The following is a 19,831-nucleotide window of genomic DNA, read 5'->3' on the forward strand; positions in this document are numbered from 1 at the left end:
CACATGGTCAGCAAGGCCATGGTTGTTATAGAAGAAGAAGGTGGGCTTTAAACTTGGTCCCACATGACTTCACAACTTGAATGAACAAACAAAACCTATAACTGACCAGGTCATCTCAACCCAGTAAGTCTGGGCTGGCTATGTAAAAAAGTACAAAACAAAATCCTTGACATCTCCAAAGAAAAATACTTTAATTTATGCTATTTCAATAATGTTATTCTAATTGGTTCAGGGAATTTTGTTGTTGATGTTTCTGCCAGCAAAACATCGCTGCAACTGAACAATCACATCATTCATCTATTTCCTAAAACTGTTTAGTGACACAAAATGTTTCGATATTGTTGTCAACAAACACAATAAATCATTTATTTCATTTTATTTTATTTAAAGCATTAGCAATGTGCCCACGCACAACACAATGTTATTATTATTTTTTTTCTATTTGGTAAATGAAATTGACTTTTGCTCATGCAGAATAAAAACAAACTTGCATATTGATTGTTCAAGACGGGAGGAGAGTTTACAGGAACGCTGTTCCTAAAAGATAAAACTAATGCAGCGTTTAATTCTGCTGATAAGTGAGCAGCCTGCGCTTATAAACCAATAGGGGAGACACAGAGAACTGGCAGTAAAGCGATTTTCTTTATTACTCATCACTTGCCTCTTCTTCTTCTGCCCTCCTCTGGTCACGAAATGAATGTACCTAATATGTCACCACACACACACACACACACACAGCGCCAGAAATTATTGTAAAAGAAACAAGACTTCGAGAAGCAGAATCTGTCGTTTGAAAAGCACGTTTCAAAACTAATTAAAAAACTGTATAATTCAATTTATGGCAGTTCAGATATACTCGCCCTCAAATGAGCACAGATGCAGCCAAGCTTTATATGCATGTGATGATATTTTCACATTTTACATATTGCATCACAACTTGGTCTCTATCAACCAACACTGTGTTACAGCAGCTCCATAGCTTGTACAAACAGGCACTTAAAACATTAGATAAAAAACCTGTTTCATACCACTACTGTAACATTGTTAAGACATATACAATTTTAGTGTATCAGTTTAGTGTATACAATTCTTCATGATTTGGCCCCACAGCCCCTTAGAATGTTTGTGAAATCTTGTGTAGAGGCAGGACTTAGAACACTTTAGGTCCTCTACTTTTGGACAGAATTGCTTCTCTGTGAAAGCTGCAGGGATGTGGAACTCGTTGCCATTAACTGTTGGAGGGAGTAGCACCTTGCAACAGTTTAAACTTAACCTAAAAAAGTGGTTGAAAGACGGTCAGACTTGTGATCATTAGCACAAAACTGGTTAATCAGGGTATTATTAAAAATGGAAGAAGGTAATTCTTTTAAAAACTGTAAATAATTGTAATTGCAATTGTAAATACTGTAAATATTGCATCTGAATGTTTGTTGAGGTGATCCTTTTGCAAGTGCTTTATCTGTTTTTTATATTGTGAATAGACTCTTAAGTAAGAATGCTCATTGTCCACTGTATAAAGCTGCTGTCACTTTGCCTCTGCCCAGGAACTGCAGATGAAAATGAGCTTGTAGCTGTCTCTGGTCTGTGCAACACATTTGTTGTGCAATGTTCCTGTTGAATAAATAAATAAATAAACACACACACATACACATGAAAAAAAATGAACGCAAGCCCAGGTTTTAGTATGATACTTTTTATTTTAACTTAAAAAGAGCGGATCAAAAAACAGTTTTCAATAAATTAGAAATAAATATAATTGCTGTAATAATTAATACATTTGAATTGCGTGATTGCAAGAGTCGGACCGAAACAGGCCCCTTAAAAGTGTTTTTTTTGTCTTTTCTCTAGAAAATTCCAAAAATCATATTTTTTTTGCAACTCATTTAATCCCCTTTTCCCAATAGACAAAAATAATTGATAAATTAGTAAATAAATAAATAAAAAATAGCTCGGATAATAAAACCTTCCCATAAAAGTGCGATCCCTCCCCCTTCCCACTGTTTCAGCTAATATCTACGTAGAAATTCAAAATAAGTTTGTGATTTTTTCCATTTTACAATTTGGAATGTAAATATCCTTAAAGGAGATAGTGATGTAACTATTGGCAGTAATAATAGTAATAATAGAAATAATAACAATAATAACAGTAATAATGTGTCCTTTTAAGTGTTTATCTTATCTTTTTGCTTTTTTGTTGATTTTTTTAAATGCTGTTCTTTGTAAACTAAACTATTTACAGGTCATTAAGTTATCCTCCAAAGTCTTTCTAAACTACTCATTTATCTTTTTTGCATTTTCCCTCTTTTTTATTATGAAACAATGTCCCTCTATATATGTCATGTAATAGACACAGTATAGACATGTTTAGGTCGAGTGAATTGATCTATCAGTAGTTTGTACCAGTGCTTTTTTCTACACACTTGCTCTGAGTTGTTGTATTTCTACTTTAACACCCTGATCTGCACAAACTAACCAAGTTCCTGGCTGCATGGGTGATACTACTGACTTGTATGCCAAGTGTGTGTTTGTGTGAGTGTCAGCCTAGTTTGTATTTGTGCACTTTATGTACATTTGCGCCTCATACCACCTCACGGTATGCGTGCGTGTGTGGATGTGGGTGTGTTTAGTTTCACTCCATGGACGCTCACAGGTAGGAGACACAGTCTGAAAGCCCCTCGAAACCCTGGGATTCCTCCGTGACGTCGTTTGAAAAGGTTACCTGTGAAGGAAAGGACAGTTGGAGGACAGAGGGAGTAACGCATGGAAAAGAAGACAGGGACAGAGAAGGAGAGAGGAGAAAAAAAGTCAGTTAAAAATACACTGGAGGTTTCTGTTTGTGTCTGAGCTGCACAAAACTGGAACAACTATCACATTTCTGGCAGCAGCCTGACGAGGATCCTCTGTTTCATTTATTTCTCTGCTTCACCTTCCAGTGGTGAGTTAAATCAAGAAGACACTGTTGTATATAAATCATTGTGCTTTTTTACACATACACACAGTGCCTGTATCATGCAGCTCAATACAGTGAGAATCAACACTATGTGGCGTCCTTTTGGGGCTGTGAGATGTGAGAGTGTGCGTGCGCGTTGCTCTCGTGTGCCTTATATCATGGCAAGCAACTACTATCACCAGCATGCATCACTTTCTGGCATTTGCAGTATAGAAATTCTGGGGGAGAGAAACCAAAGCTTCACAAAGCGGAGGTTCAGGTCCATATTGTGGTGTATTGGAACCTTCTCATTATTCAGTAAGATTTCCTATGAGTTAGTGAAGAAAAAGAAATAAAATTTGGTAACACTTATAGTTTTACGCATAAAGCTGACATTACGCTGTCATTAATAATTATTATGACATGACATCTGTCATTAGCATGAATAAGGTGTCATGAAGGCTGTCATTAAGTGTTGTTTGTTCTGCTAACCTTAACCCTTAGTTACTCTAACCCCTAACCCTACCTAAACCCACTAGATCCCTCAACTTAACCCAAAAAATGCCAACATAGCTCCAAAGGTGTCATAATTTAGCGAACAACACTTAATGACATCCTTCATGACACCTTATTCATGCTGACAGGTACTGACAGCACAATGTCAGCCTTATGTATACAACTTCAAATAAAGTGTGACCATAAATTCTTCATTCATTTGTGCTGCTGTTTGATGATGTTTCTACACAATGACCTGGCAGCAGCTTATGAGACTAAAGAGGATCACATTAAAAGGTGCCTTTTGGTTTTGTTTGTTTCCCAGAATTCCTATAGTGGAACGCTGTTCTTTAATAAGCAAGAGGCACTCTTCTTTGATCGTGATGGCAACATACCCTTTACCTCAAAATATGAGCTAGAGGAACAGAAATTAGGAATATGGGTGGAAAAGAAAAGAATATTTAGACAGAAAGTTTGAACATATGGGAGAAGATTAGGAGACCATAGGAGCGAGGTGAGAAAAGGAGAGAAGAATGGTGCACTAATAAAACAAGGATAGAAGATGTAAGAGGAAAAAAAGCAAATGCAGAAAAAAAATCAAAAGTGCCACATCCAACCGTTAGACAAATAAGAAACCTAGGATAAAAAAAAACTCAGCCTATTAGAATTGAGCACAACAGGATGGTTATAAAAAAAATAAACCACCTTAATTATTTATCTTCTAGCCTGCATACTAGCCCAGCTTTCATGGCCATTATTGAGTTCTGCATATGATACTTAGTCACCACAGCCTCTTGTCCAGCATCACCTGCCACTGCATAGTGCAAGAAATATTCAAAATGATTGGTTTTCAAATCAACTACAGTATTTAATGTTAGATTCCCTTCAGCAGCACAACAAGGATTCTGCTCCTTTGTATTAATACACTATTAGTGGACCACACACATTTGCACACATTGATTGATTTGCACACTATTTACCCAAACATTTGGTTTAAATAACAAGTACACCAAACAGAGCACTATGAAAACTGATCAAAAACAACCCTGGGAAAAAAGTAACAAGCTTTGCTGCAGAATTGATCCGAATAAGTAATTAAGAGTATAAAATATCCAATCAAAATGAGTTGATGATTCTGTGTGCAGTCCTGAGTAATGACAGTTATTGATCAGTATGTGCACGGGTCAATACAAAATAAAGTCACAATGCACCAAACACAGTCTGTGGTCACTACAGCAACAGGACATGCAGGTCAACGCATGGCTGGTTGCTCGAGGTGACGAAACAAATGTTTCCAAGGGCAACCAACACAGGCAATCAATCGCCACAGCAACCCAAACACAGGCCAACCAATCAACTTACAACAATGCGAGAGGAAGGGGGGGGTCAAGGCTTTATCGGTCACTAGGCAACCATTGCCATAGCCATGTGGTCCTGTGAATTGTGATTGGACGGAAGGATGTCGTGAGGTAAGTTTCCGGTTTTAGAAACACATCAAAACAGCAGGAAAAATTAAGATTGTAAAAAACAATGACAAATGGGAAAAAACAGTATTGTAGTCATTCCACTTAACCTAAAATGGTGCAATTGTTTTTATTTAAAAAAAAAAAAAAACCAAGAGCATAAATGTCATGCTACACTTTTTATCTAAACTTCTTCAATCAGCATCAAAATACATATAAAGTTATGACGACAACTTTGCTTTTTCAAATCCTTTCCGTTCAACACACTGTGCAGACACTATCGCGAATCCCCTCACCTCTCTCTCTTTGTTCTCTGTTCTTCAAGCAGTCACTCAGTATGGGCGGTTGGCATCTTTAGGCCTTTTGAGTTGCACTTTCAGTCGTTTCATGCCGATCTGGAAACCATTCATGGACTGAATGGCAGCCTGAGCACTGGCCGGGTTGTCAAAACTCACAAAGCCTAAAAGGAAGACACAACAACTCTCTTTACCATCGGGCCATCATAGGCTACTCTCATACGTTAGAGCAAAAATGCCATCTCAGAAGTCTTTTGTCATGCATGTATTTCTTTGCTTTGACAATCCATTTCTTTCTTTGTCTCACCGAAGCATTTGCTCTGATTGGTGGCACGATCCACAAACACCTTGGCTGAGATGACATTGCCGAATGGCAAGAACATCTGCAGCATCTCAGAGTCACTGAACTCCTGAGGCAGGTGGTAGATGAAGATGTTACACCCCTCTGGACCTGAGGCACACAAACAAGCATACGCACAAAATAAGCATTCGAAAATGTGCGACAGATATTCTTGGGTGGGGACATTCTATGAGGTAAACAACAATAAACAGCATCACGTGTGGTCCCCCTGTTAGATTGGGTGTCACATCACCTTCTCTTTGCTGCTGTTGCTGGGGCTGCTGGTGTTGCTGGGCAACCAGTGTTGGCTGCTGGGGGAACGGCTGTCCGACCAATCCGTAAGCAGCAGGATACGCCGCTATTGGGGGAGACAGTTGCAGTAGTAAAATCTGATTGGTCAAAAACAACAGGTGGCAACATCCTCACATCCAATTGAGTCATTTGGTTTGAACTGATATGTCCCCTGATGAAGGTGAAAACTATTAACCGGAACAACTCAAGTCTGCTAAACAATGACACTGTTGATCTCAGTCTGGTTTGAAGACACTACTGTGCCCTTCTTTTCATGGATATGAATCAAGTACACTAATATTGTGAATGTACGGTTAGCTGTATTACGTTATTGCCCACTTCTCGTTTCACTTTGAAATCAGATAAATCAAAACAAATTTAATTCACTCAGCTTGTCCTTGGAATATTTTGTCCCTGTAAGTCAGAGAGCTGAAGCTTTTCTTCTCCTGTTCTCCTTCACTAATGTACATTTTCATTCAGTGTCTTTGTCTAATTCAGACTTTAACTATGCCTGATGCAACGCAAAGAAAGAGGGCAACACAAAATAAATAAAAGCACTCAGAGACCACAAACCTCCGCCAAGCACCAAATCTCCTGCCAGATATTGGTAGTTATCTGGATTAATGATCTTGATCATTGTACCAAAATCAATCACACTTTAAAACCTTGGAATGACTTTCTATCGCCATTAATAATCATACAGTAGGTCCAAATATATGGACACCAATATTTTTTGGGATTAATCGCAATGAAATACACAATTTGAATCTGATCTGGATGAAACTCCGTAGCACAATTGAGGAACCAACCCGACATAACTGAGTTAAATATTATAATGCTCGGTTAATGACGAATTGAGATATACATTTTTGAAATTTCACCAATGATAAGAGATAGGGATTTTTCCTTTTTTAAAAACTGATCCAGAATTAGTATAATGATCCGGATCACCTCCAAAGTTTGATGGAATCTTTTATGGTTTAAAGTCTGTCTTTAGTTAAAAATTTCTCAAAATAGGTTCAGTACTTTTGACGTAATCCTACTAACAGTCAAAGAAACAAATAAATAAACAGGTGAAAATATAGCTTCCTTGGCAGTGGTAATAAAGATTAGACAATAGAGCCATAGGAGCAAATTGAGCACCTTTAATTATACTGATTTTATATGATTTAAGCTAAATGGATACATAACAGAATCACTGTCACTGCACTAACCTGTGTAGTGTTGCATGCCAGCATAGGCCTGCTGTAGGGGATCCAAGGCAGCTACTGGACTCTGAGCTGAAGAAAAGAGATCAAATCGGACAGTATGAAGATAAACATACTAAAAACTGATAATCATGAATTCTATTTCAGATGGTTGTTAAAGCTGCAGTTTGTAGAATCTGTGGGATTTGAATGGAAAGAACCACATCCCCCCTTGTCCTCCTTGTTTCAAATCCACTCGTTTACTGGCATTCTTGTGAACGCTCACGACTGTAGAGCTATTTGTTCTGTGCTGCTATTATCCCATCTGTCATCACTTGCTGTGTCTAATGTCGCAATAGGGACTTTTCTTACAGGAACGCCTTCCATTACACCGTCACTACCGATAGGATGTAAACACACATCGACTTTTGTTCGAGCAAGGCAAGGCAAGGCAAGGCAAATTTATTTATATAGCGCATTTCATACTCAAGGCAACTCAATGTGCTTTACATGATAAAACATTCAATTGTTTAAAATCAATAAGAACATTTAAATCAATAAGAACAATTAAAATCATCAGTAAAATCAATTAAAATCATCAGTAAAATCATCATTACATCAACAACATGACAAAAAATCTCTCTCTCAATCATATGCAGTAGAGAAAAAAAGTGCCTTTAACTTTGATTTAAAAATGTTCACATTGGATGCTGACTTCAGCTCCGCTGGCAGTTTGTTCCACTTCTTTGCAGCATAACAACTAAAAGCAGCATCACCATGTTTACTGTGAGCTCTGGGCTCCACTATCTGACCTGTGTCCATAGATCTGAGAGACCTGCTGGGTTCATACCTGACCAACATGTCACTGATGTATTCTGGACCAAACCCATTCACAGATTTATACACCAGCAGCAGAACTTTAAAGTCTATTCTGAGGCTGACTGGGAGCCAGTGTAAAGACTTTAAAACTGGAGTAATGTGCTCTGACCTCTTTGTTCTGGTTAAGACCCGAGCTGCAGCGTTCTGAACCAGCTGTAGCTGTTTGATGCTCTTTTGGGGGATTCCTGTCAGAAGACCATTACAATAGTCCAGTCTGCTGGAGATAAAAGCATGGACCAGTTTCTCCTGATCTTTCTGAGCCATTAAACCTTTCACTCTGGAGATGTTCTTTAGGTGGTAGAAGGCTGTTTTTGTGATAGATTTGATCTGACTGCTGAATGTAAGATCTGAGTCAATCAGAACACCAAGGTTTTTGACTTGGTCTTTAGCTTTTAAAGATCGAGACTCAAGATACTTGCTGATAGCAGTCCTCTTTTCCTTGTTACCAAAGACAATCACCTCCGTCTTGTCATGGTTTAGTTGAAGGAAGTTTTCACTCATCCAGCAGTTTACTTTTTCTAAACAGTCACACAACACCTCAATGGGACCATGGTCATCTGGGTTCAGTGATAGATATAGTTGTGTGTCATCTGCATAGCTCTGATAATCAACCTTACAGTTCTGTAAAATTTGTCCTAAAGGAAGCATGTAAAGGTTAAACAGAAGGGGTCCAAGAACAGATCCCTGAGGAACCCCACAGGACATTGGTAATCTGTCAGATTCAAAGTTTCCAATGCTTACAAAATAGCTTCGCTCCTCCAAGTATGACTTAAACCATTGCATTACTTTTCCATTTAGTCCGACCCATGTTTGCAATCTGTGCAACAAAATTGTATGATCTACAGTGTCAAATGCAGCACTTAGATCCAACAGAATGAGAACAGATACTTTTCCTGAATCAGTGTTCAACCTTATGTCATTGATCACTTTGATAAGAGCAGTTTCAGTGCTGTGATGAGAACGAAAACCTGACTGAAATTTATCAAATATTTTGTTGAATGTTAAGAATTGACTCAGTTGGTTGAAGACCACCTTCTCAATGATCTTGGCCATGAATGGAAGGTTGCTGATTGGTCTATAGTTAGCCAGTATAGAGGCATCCAGTGTTCTCTTTTTTAACAGCGGTTTCACAGCAGCTACTTTCAGGGATTTTGGTACGGTGCCTGATTGGAATGAGCAGTTAATTATCTGACACAGATCAGTGACAATTGACTTTACAACAGTTTTAAAGAAGTTTGAGGGTATTGTGTCAAGGCAACACGTTGATGGATTCAGCTGCTGAACAGTTTCCTCTATTGTTTTTGGGTTCACTGTAATAAACTCTAACATTGTAATTGACTCATCCCTCAGTGGTTGAAGCTGTTCAAGCTTTTTGTGATTTTGCTGGTTTGTTCTGATGTTTGACCTTATTGATTGTATTTTTTCATTGAAATATACAGCAAATTCATTGCATTTTCCAGCTGACAGTAATTCAGGGGCTATCTGATCTGGGGGGGTTGTGAGCTTTTCAATTACAGAAAACAACGTGCGAGAGTTGTTGACATTTTTGGCAATAATTTCAGAAAAGTATTGCTGCCTTGCTTTGAACAAGCCATCATTGAATTTTCGCAGACTTATTTTGTATAGTTCTAGATGAATTTGGAGTTTTGTTGATCTCCATTTACGCTCAGCTCTTCTACAGTCAGATTTCAAATTCTGCATTATCTCAGTCCTCCTCCAAGGTGTTTTCTGTGTGTTTGGTTTTCTCTTAGTTTTGATTGGAGCCACCACATCTATGACATTACAGACGTTTCTATTATACTCATCCAGAAGATCATCAACTGTCTCAGCACTCAATGTTGGTGTCATTGCTATGGCTTCCATAAACTGTGCACTTGTGTTCTCATTTATGTACCTTTTCTTTAGACACACATAACTAGGGGGAACAGATGTTACAGTCTCTAGGTCAAAAAAGACACAGAAATGATCAGATAGAGCTAAGTCTCTTACATCAACAGCAGAGATATCAACACCTTTAGAGATAACCAGATCCAAAGTGTGACCTTGAGTGTGTGTCGGACCAGTCACATGTTGTGTAAGACCAAAAGTATCCATTAAAGCATACAGTTCTTTGGAAGTATTGTCCATGTTATTGTCTACATGAATATTTAAGTCACCTGTTATTATTAAAAAGTTGTATTCAGTGCATACAACTGACAGCAGTTCAGCGAACTCATCCATGAATTCTCCAGAATATTTTGGGGGTCTATAAATGACTAAAAACAGAACTCTTGAATCACCCTTCAGTAAGAATGACATATATTCAAAGGAGATAAAATCACCAAATGTTATTTCTTTGCACTGAAATATTGATTTAAAAATGGCAGCAACTCCACCACCTTTCCTGCAAGTACGACACTTATTTAAATAAATAAAGTCTTGTGGTGCACTTTCATTGAGAATAGTATTACTGATACCATCATTCAACCATGTTTCATTAAGAAATAAAAAGTCCAAGTGATGTGTCAAAATAAAATCATTAATTAGTAGTGACTTGTTAACAAGAGATCTAACATTAAGAAGAGCTAATTTTAAAGACTTTACTGGAGACACTGGTGGACTTTTTGGATGACATGTTATAGGAGTCAAATTTTTATCTCTATAAAGCTTTTTGCTTTTCTTTAATTTCACAATTTTACCTGTGTTACCTGTCACCACAGGAATTAAAGAAGCTGCATTAACTCCATAAGGCCCTGACTTTTTCTGGTTGTTCCTAAAAATAGAGCTATTGCAGTCTGGACCCAGCACACATCAGACCTGTGTCGCTCTAAGTTGAACACAGCTGGCTTGAGGAGAAGAGTGATCCTGAGCCTGGTATCTTCGAGGAGGGATGGGTGGTGCAGATTGACCATGGTGGGGTAAAGGGTGGGGTGTTAGTCTTGTGCCAGCCAGAACCAGCTCGTTCATCTGGGCAGTTAAATCCAAGAAGGCAGGGGTAGGAGAGAAGCTGGATGAGGTGGAAGTAGGTGAATTTTGGGGTGAAGCAGGTGGGTCCTGAGATGCGGGGGTTGGGTTGACCTCTTCATTTTGGCGATTTTTATTTCTTGCTGGAAGCTCATTGACTCCATGTTCTTTCCTTGTTGTTTTGTTCTCCGATGGTACATGTTGTCCTCTGTCTTTATCAGAACTGATAGCAGTGTGACTGGTGAAGTAAAACAAGTTGGATGTGAAGAGTTTTACTCCAGCCTTGTTTAGACACAGTCCATCTGCTCTAAAAAGATGACGACGTTCCCAAAAAATAGGAAAATTTTCTATAAAATTTAGTGAAAGGGCAGCACAAGCCGAAGACAGAAATTTATTCAAAGAGTAAATCCTTGAGAATTTCAGATCTCCTTTGCGGACTGGAGGTATCGGGCCACTGATGAACACTTTAGGCTGTATACAGCTCACAGTTTTTAGCAGATGGGTGAAATCCAGCTTTAACACCTCAGACTCCTCCTTGGCTAAATCATTTAACCCAAAATGAATCACAACATTTTTCAAATGTGGGTAATCTGCAACGATATGCAAGATTTTGTCAGCCAGGTCTGATACTGTGTCATTAGGTAAGCAGATCACTTTCACGTTGCTGCTAAACATCTTCTGAGCATCTTTAACAGAAACGTCTCCCACTATCAGTGTGTGAGGTTGTTGCTTTGGCCTACCATGTCGCTTTTGTTTTCCTGAAGCACTTTCAGTCTTCGCAGTTCCAGAAGGTTGTGTGTTGACCTCATTAGAGCCAGATCCTAGGTCATTCAGCAGTGGGGCGAATCGATTACCCAGTTCTACATGAAACTGGGTTTGTGACTTGGTGATACTCCTGCCTTTAGCAGATGTCCACTTTTGTGCCTGGGCAGACAAAGGAGTTGATGTTGAGGCTACAGTCTGAGAAGCCAGTGCAGGCCAGTCCGTCTCATTATTGATATCAGGGCGCTTTGCTCGGCCCGTTAGCCTTTGAAGTGGATATGACTTTTTCTTAGGCTTAGCTCCCAGAGTATTCCAGGGAGGACTCGCACCTGTTGGCTTATCAACGGGAACAGGATCCTCCCTAGGCCTGATAGCTTTGTTAGCACGGGCTGGTAGCGAGTTAGCTTTATCCACTCCGCTGTTTTGAAACAGCGGCACAGTCGTATCATTATCATATCCACAGTGTCCATTAACCTCAATGTTTACTTGTATTCCTCGCACTGTAGTCTCCAGTTCAGTAATCTTTTGGAGAAGACTGCTGTATTCTGTTGTGGAAAGAGCCATTCTTCTGCTAGTTAGCTTGCTACTTGTAGCTAGCTAGCTTGCTACTTAGCTTTCCAGTTGAGCCAGCAAATAAAAAAGCAGTAGATGATTACCTCAGAGCCAGAGTCAGATGGTAAATGATAGAGTTTGATGTTGAGGTATCGTATCATTTCTCAGAAGAAAAAGTTCATGTTTAGTAAATAAATTCCTCTGTGAGCTCCGCTCTGCTCTTTAGCTGCTGTCAGCTCAGCTGCCGGAAGTATATCCAAAACATGTATTAGTAACATCCAAAACAGTTCATGGAACACTCGTACAAGGATCTCTGACTGGCTGTAGAAGAGGGTCACGCTCCTTGTTTTATAAAGCTTGAATAAAGAGCCAAGAGAAGGCACAGAGGTCCAGTGTCCTCTCAGTACACTTTGAATCACAATTTGCTGAAAGGTTCTTGTAGTGTTATGCAGAATGATTAGAATGCAGCGACTGTATCTTGCTAACTTTATTAGCTCAATCTGCTACACATAACACAAATGCGTTGCTCGACTGCTGGCTTACTTCCGATGGAGCACGTCACATAAAACTAGTCCATTCCGGTCACATCATATCCTTACACTGTTCATGTTACACCATGTAATAGCATGTTTACTTTATATAACAGTTGCTATGTATTTTTGACCAAATGATGTCAAAAACAACTAGTACATACTGCAGTCTTTTGACCCTTTCAGGTCTACCTACCTTGATATGGGTGAACACCGTTGGTGTATAATGTTTCTGTCTGTTGTCCATTGGTGGGAGCTGGCACACTGCCGTAACCATTCACCCCTAGTGGTGGAGGAAGTGCTGGCACAGGTGTAGCGGCTATGGTCGGTGGAGTGTTTGTACCTGCAGATGAACATTACATCCATCAGAGCAAAATGTTTAGGTATCTACCAGTGTTGGCAATTTAATACTATAAACACAGCAACAAATATAACATATATAATATATATGTTGCTGTGTAAAAAAACATGATAATATTAATATCAGTGTTACATTTACAATAAACTTAATATGTAATATGATCTAGCAACAAAAATGTACATGTGCATGCTTGTTGTGTGTGAGCTCACCCGAGGACGAAGTGATGGGTGTAATAGGTGTGGCAATAATGCCGTTGGCATTGAGAGCTGCCATCTGCTGCATCTGTACTGCAGCAACTGTTGCCACAGGAGATAAGTACGCTGACTGGGCTACCAGGGCCTGCTGTTGGACAAGCTGCGGACAAGGAAGGAAAGAGAGAGAGGGGTTTTCAGAGAGTGAAGAGTTGGGGGTCAGAGAAAAAAGTGAGGGAGTAGGAAAACACAAAGGGACCTTTAAATGAAAATAAGATGAATAGAAAAAACAAGAGAAAGAAAAAAAATGAGAGGAAGGCATAGGGAAGGGGAGTGATGGAGGGACAGATGAATAGAGATCTAATTACTTGGCCATTATGTCCCGAGTCAGTGGGTTAATGGTTGGGTGTTGCGGGAAAGCTAATGCTAGATGACGTATGCTCTGTTGTCTGGGTAATAACATTAAAGCCAATTAGACTGCTGATAGCCTCTTCAAACTTATTACATCCTTTCATAAGCACAGCACTCCCCTTACAAACTTGGTTTGTTCCCTATATGAAGGCACAGTGAAGGTTTTGGAGCGCTTGCCTGTGCGTTGACTGCCTGTGTGTAGGCGTTGTAGGCGGGGAAGTTGAGGGTCATGGGGCTGAAGATGCCGAGCTGGGAGGCCACCTGCTGCATCCTTCTCAGCCCTCGCTCCTTCTCAGTGTCTGCAAACTTTACCACCAGACTGGAGGATGCTCCCTGTGAGGGGAAGGCATTAGGAACACAGTGAGTCTCCAATATTTTGCCGATTTGGAGACCATGAAGCCTTTTTCTCTATTCGGTTAGTCTGATATGAGTTACATGTGATTTCATCACACATCAGCTTATGGACAAAAAACAATACATTAATATTACATACAATAACAACCCAATTTTACCTCCCCCATGTGAAGTAGAACGAGTGTGTTCGTGCTTTGTGTCATTTTGTCTTACATTTATTTTTTTTTTTAGTTTGTTTTCAACTTACAGGCATTGTTCGACTTCCATGCAAGCTGCTGATTGCAGCTTGGGCTTCAGCATGCCCTTGAAATTTTACGAAAGCGCATCCTGTTAAAAAAACAACAAAAAAACAAAACAGCTATTAAAAAAGGCTGTGACACAGAGGACCACAGAGAGGCAATGTGTATATTATTTATGTGGTAATGATACCTTTGCTAGTGCCATCAGGTCCCCTTAACACAGTGCATTCATCTATGCTGCCAAAGGGCTCGAACAGCCTCCTGACATCTTCATCACTCTGTTGCTTCCCCAGCATCCCTACAAACAACTTTCTGTCCTCTGAAATTCCAAAAAAAGAGAAAATTAATGAACATACCTTCCCATAAATCAAGACAGCTTACTTAATAATACATATGAACGTGTTTCTTTATTTTATATATACAGTATATGTGTGTAAAAAATGGTAGCTTCTGTGGAAGCTTCCATTTCTGTCCACCAGATGACAGTGTTTTCTACAGAGTTTAAGTCAAAGGAGCCTCACAAACAGCAAGAGAACTCCTGTCTATATACAAGACCTCAAGTTACAGTCAAACTCGATTTTCATCTTCGTAATTTTGAAACTTATATATAAGTATAAGATAATATTTGTGATATTTACACATTTCAAATGAAAAAAAATTATGTATGATGTTTTTAATAAAACATTGTAGACTCTTATGTGAGAATAATGTAAATAATTTAAAATACAATGACAAAGACGTTCTTTAGAAAGAGAGGGAGACAAAAACATGCACTTCAGCGTGTCTCACCTCCTCTGCCTTCACTGTCTGCTGGTTTCACCTGGATTGGCCGATTCATCTGATGAGCAAACGTAAACACAGATGGTTAGCATTATCTAAACCTTTGGCTTGTTTCATTGTAGGATATTTGGTTTTTGGACATATATAGAAAATTACATCAATGGAGCTTTTTGAGACCATATTTTTTATTCATTTTCCAGCTTTGCTTTTGATCTTTTGATATATTCAAAATAGTAAAAGCATATAATATGTATATTAAAACCAATATGAATGAAAGGCCTATAAGTGATTGTATGAATGTCTGTCCCCAGCTGCTCTCTTTACGTGTCGACCACAATCTTTGATTTTCTCCCACACTCAGAGGAGCACTGGGGGGATTGGGAAGTGATGAGATTAAGAATGCAGTCCAGTTGATCTGGATTACAGAAGAACTACGGATTAGATGAGGGACAAGAGTAGGCTGTGATAGAGAGAAGGGGAGGGAGGGGGAGCGGCGGCTAGAGACACATAGAGAAATATATTGTGTGTTGAAAAGATGCGTGTGTAAAGGGAAATGAAGCAGTCAGCTAAAAATAAAAGGATAGAGATAAAGACAACGGGGGGGGGGAGAGGTCTGTAGGCCCCCCAAGTGTCTTCGACCCACTAAAAAGGGCAGGTGGAGGGCCAAGAGGAACCTGGGGAGTGAATGAAAACGCTACAAAAAGGAACCATTACATGAAGAGTGAGACAAACACACTGAGAGTAGGAGGATGAAAGCAGAGCTGCCCTGGAGAGAACGATTCAAAAAAGAGCAGAAAGAGGGAGGAGGGCGGAGTGATTCAGTCGTGACTTCCTCCTTCTCTGTGTCACGACTGCAGACAGCCAACGACTGTATGGGCTGTGTATGTAAACAAGTTTTCTGTAGGCCTCTCTTCCATTCATCTACTTTACACACTGGTTTGGCACACATGCGCACACATCCACTAAGCGATGCATGCACTGCTTAGTCATAGCAGTGGGACGATGAGTGGAAATGTCAGGGGGGAACAGTTTGAGAGGGAGAGGGGGCAGTGGAGCCACTGGGGGGAAAACAGGAAGGAGCTGAGAAAAAGGTGGGGTGGGCCTAGGGGAGCAATAGAGGGGAGAATTGTAACATTACTATACAAATAACCCAATTTTAAGGGAGTAAGAAAAAAACAATTTGGCAATATACCGTGAAATTTCACCACACGATTATCGTGTTGATCCAAATCAATTTTATAAGCATGTTTTTTTAAAAGAAAAAACATTTATTTGATCTAACAAATCAATTGGTGTGGTCAGTGAACCACACCACACCTTGTTAAACTACCTCACTCCTCAATGCATTTGAGCTTGGAAGTTGATAGCACTTTATTTTCATAAAACATATTGAGCACTTTTATAGAATTTAAGTTAACAGAATCAGAATCTTTAAAAAAGTTAAACTTTTTGTGAAAAAATGTATTTGACAGTTTGATAAACATGCCACTTGTTTTTGATATTGGTACTTGTATTACACTTAGTTACCATTTACTTGTTCTCACAAGTTTAAAGAAAATTAAATCATTCCATTTTGTACTTGTAAAGGTGAAAATTGTAATTATTGATATTGGAATGTATATTGTACTATCGTCAGATCCATGGCAATGCACACGCCTACCCAATATTGTTATAATAACTTTCTTGTCTTACATTATACATTGTATACAAAGTCAACAAAGTAATAACATTGCTCATTAGGTTCATAGTTACTCCAAAAAATACAAAATAAAGTGTGCAAAAGAAATAAAAAGAGGAGGGTAAGGAGGAGAGAGTTTTGAAGGGGACAGTAAAGGAGGAGCTGTGTAGAGTGTGTGGAGCAGGGCAGGGAATGAGAAGGATCCCAGTGGGGTGTTAAGGCAATGTAATAAAGCTGGTAATTGAGGCGAGGGCAGAGTAGAGAGAGAGAGGCTGATCCATACATTTGATTAATCAGTGCTTAGCTGTCACCACGAAGCTATTGATTTAAAACAAGGCCTCAACAAGCATGTGCATGTACGCACACACACCTGCTCACGCACACTGCTCACATAAATCACATGCACTCATACACACACAGTCGACACAAGAATGATATACATTTTTAACCCCACACCTTCATCGACTGCAGCTGTCAGCACAAACATAAACTCAACAAAATACACATACGCTACCCTCCTCTGTAACCTTGAGTTGGACCATACATACATCCATCCATCCATCCATTCATTATACGCCTCCCTTAGTGTTATTGCTGTCTATCCACGCTGTCATCTGTCTTACACTATCAACTCATCGATCAGTCCCGTCCTGTCTATTGATTTCAGATTGTGTTGTACAGTGGGCTGATTGTAGCAAGATTTGTGTCCACTAACCCTTTCTTGATCCTTTCATCCATCCATCACCATCACCTCTTCCATTCAAGTTCAGTCTTATGGAAGGTTGATTGACAACAATTATTGAGCTTATCAAGCTATACATTGACCATTAATATATGATTAATATTAATATCTGATTCTGGCATTGAGCCGCAGACTGGTACAGGTCTGTGGTCCATTTGGTGTCAGATAAAGCACAGTTTTCTTTTTTTATGTATGTTCCGGTAAATTTATTTAGAAAATATCTTTACTTGACTGCATTTGATTTGACTCACTCTAGGACGCCACCGTGGAGCATATTTACTAAGGGTGTAAGATAAAAACGATCTGGCAATATGTCGAGATATTTCACCAAACGATGATCGTATCAATCCAAAAAATGTCCAAATGGATTCTTTAATCTTTAAAAAAACATTTAACTGCGCTAATATAGGCATAGTACCTAAACGCCACTATGTGTCAGTAAACCACATCAGACCTTGTTAAACTACCTCACTCTTCAATGCATTTTAGCATGAAAATTGATTACACTTTATTTTCATAAAACATACTAGGCACTTTTATATAGAGGTCGGCCGATATATGGACTTTTTTCAAGACTGGCCAATGGCCGATTTTTTAATTTATTTTTTAGAAAGAACATAAAAAACATCTATTCGGATGTATGAATATACAAAAAAAAAAAGAGTAATAATAATAATAGCATATGCATGGGATTTAAAAAATCAGTATCTGCATCGGCCTTTGAAAATCCCATATCGGTCGACCACTACTTTTATAGATGTATGTGGCTACTTTTTCTCAATATTTTAAGAACAGAATCAGAATCTGTTGTACAAGCAAAAATTTTTTGGAAAAATGTAATTTGACAGTTTGATAAACATACCACTTGTATTTATTTGAATTACAGTTAGTTAGCATTTACTTGTTCTCGCAAGTTTTCTTTTTTTAATTTGAAATTATTGATATGATTTTTTTTTCCAAGTATAGGGATATTTTGGCATATATCGTATCATGACATGCAAATAGTGAATCGTATCGTATCATCAGATCCATGGCAATGCATTGCACACCCCTACTATTTACTGCACAGGAGTCACGCAAAAGCCCCCATAAGACACCCCCCTTCCTGGTCCGTGAAAGGAAGGGCAGGTAAGAAGCCGGTCCACGACAGTTAAGATTGAGGACCAGTGATTTAAAGAGCTCTGACCTTCCCGTGTCTAAAGTGAACGTGATGCATGTGAAGAGAGAGAGAGAGAGAAAGAGAGAGACATCAACAGAAGTGTATAAAAGCAGCCTGTACTGAGGAGGACATTTCTGCCACTAAACAATGGCATCGGAAAATTGGCATGGCAACTGGCTTGTTGTCATGGCAATTATATGACGGCACACTGGGTAGGTAAACAAGGATGCTGGTTGCCAAGGGTGACTGCTGTGCTCTTTGAGTAAACAAAGAACGTGTGCTGGATAATGGTCTCCTGCTTCAGCATCGATGCATAGATAAAAAATGTCTTTCTGCCTTTTTTCCCCCCAACACACATGAGCAGCCACACGATCCTTTTGCGTCAAATCATCCTCTAATTACTCACGTTCCAATTAGGACTTAATTAACAGCAACCATCTGCAAACGTGTGCACATATACATATGAGAATCAGGCTCCATAGAGTGTGGTTTGATCCTTCCTGCTGCATACTAAATAGAGACACAGTTTCTGTATCTCTGCTGAAAGTGAATTTGTGAGGTGGAGGCTGAGCTGAGCCGAGCGCTCGAGTGCCTGCAAGCGTGCATGAGCCCTCACACATTTAGTAAGGGCACGTCCAGTCAAACACGGATGGCCAAACTCTGCATGCAAACACTGCTCCATTTGCATGATGTGTGGACAATGTGAACAAGACCCCCCCACACACACACGCAGAGGCTCGAACATGTAGTATACACTGTACTTTCCACTAGCTGACAGCATTCATCCTCTGCTCTGCTCACACAGACAGATACACATAGTATACTACACTCATACAGTTAATCTTACTCCCTGCAGTAATGCAGAGAGGATTGTGTCAGGATTAAGGGATATTAAATCCTTGGATTATCCAATCAAAATGTATTCTACCCCTCCCCCACCTATGCAAAATCAGTGGAATAAACCATTGCACCCGGTTTGGAGGAGAGAGGGTAAATAAATGTGCAAATCTGTGTGTGTACATGTTCATGCACATGGAACGTGTTTTAACGTGAATTATTGTGATTTGGTTTTGGAGTGAAAAACTCAGTCAGATGAGTTAACAGAGAAAATGTACTGGAGCAACATTTTTTTCTTTCTCTGTAAAACTTGATAGATGCCCTTTTTTCAGAGAGCATTTACAAGAGAAACCTATTTTTAAAGCTTCTCAATAATCTAACATTATTTTTTGCATTTCTGCTACTTTCTCGT

General features: G+C 39.3%; 1 protein-coding gene across 4 annotated transcripts in view; it reads right to left on the reverse strand.

The window, feature by feature from the left end:
• Window positions 1-1,677: 1,677 nt before the first annotated feature.
• LOC114477944 (CUGBP Elav-like family member 3) overlaps window positions 1,678-19,831 on the reverse strand; it is a 31,425-nt gene continuing 13,271 nt past the window's right edge. For 2 of the 4 annotated variants that reach the window (XM_028470672.1, XM_028470671.1), the window contains 11 exons: window positions 15,013-15,061; window positions 14,414-14,542; window positions 14,232-14,311; window positions 13,808-13,963; window positions 13,238-13,382; window positions 12,864-13,010; window positions 7,029-7,094; window positions 5,777-5,881; window positions 5,491-5,634; window positions 5,184-5,347; window positions 1,678-2,719 (listed from right to left, as the gene is read on the reverse strand). In XM_028470672.1, the coding sequence (XP_028326473.1) occupies window positions 5,220-5,347; window positions 5,491-5,634; window positions 5,777-5,881; window positions 7,029-7,094; window positions 12,864-13,010; window positions 13,238-13,382; window positions 13,808-13,963; window positions 14,232-14,311; window positions 14,414-14,542; window positions 15,013-15,061 (1,149 nt within the window). In that variant the 3' untranslated portion in view covers window positions 1,678-2,719; window positions 5,184-5,219. Of the gene's footprint in view, window positions 2,720-5,182; window positions 5,348-5,490; window positions 5,635-5,776; window positions 5,882-7,028; window positions 7,095-12,863; window positions 13,011-13,237; window positions 13,383-13,807; window positions 13,964-14,231; window positions 14,312-14,413; window positions 14,543-15,012; window positions 15,062-19,831 lie in introns of those variants that run through there. The other 2 variants (XM_028470669.1, XM_028470670.1) reach the window with 2 other exon arrangements.

This window comes from Gouania willdenowi, chromosome 16 (genome assembly GCF_900634775.1).
Source record: "Gouania willdenowi chromosome 16, fGouWil2.1, whole genome shotgun sequence".
Taxonomy (NCBI): Eukaryota; Metazoa; Chordata; class Actinopteri; order Blenniiformes; family Gobiesocidae; genus Gouania; species Gouania willdenowi.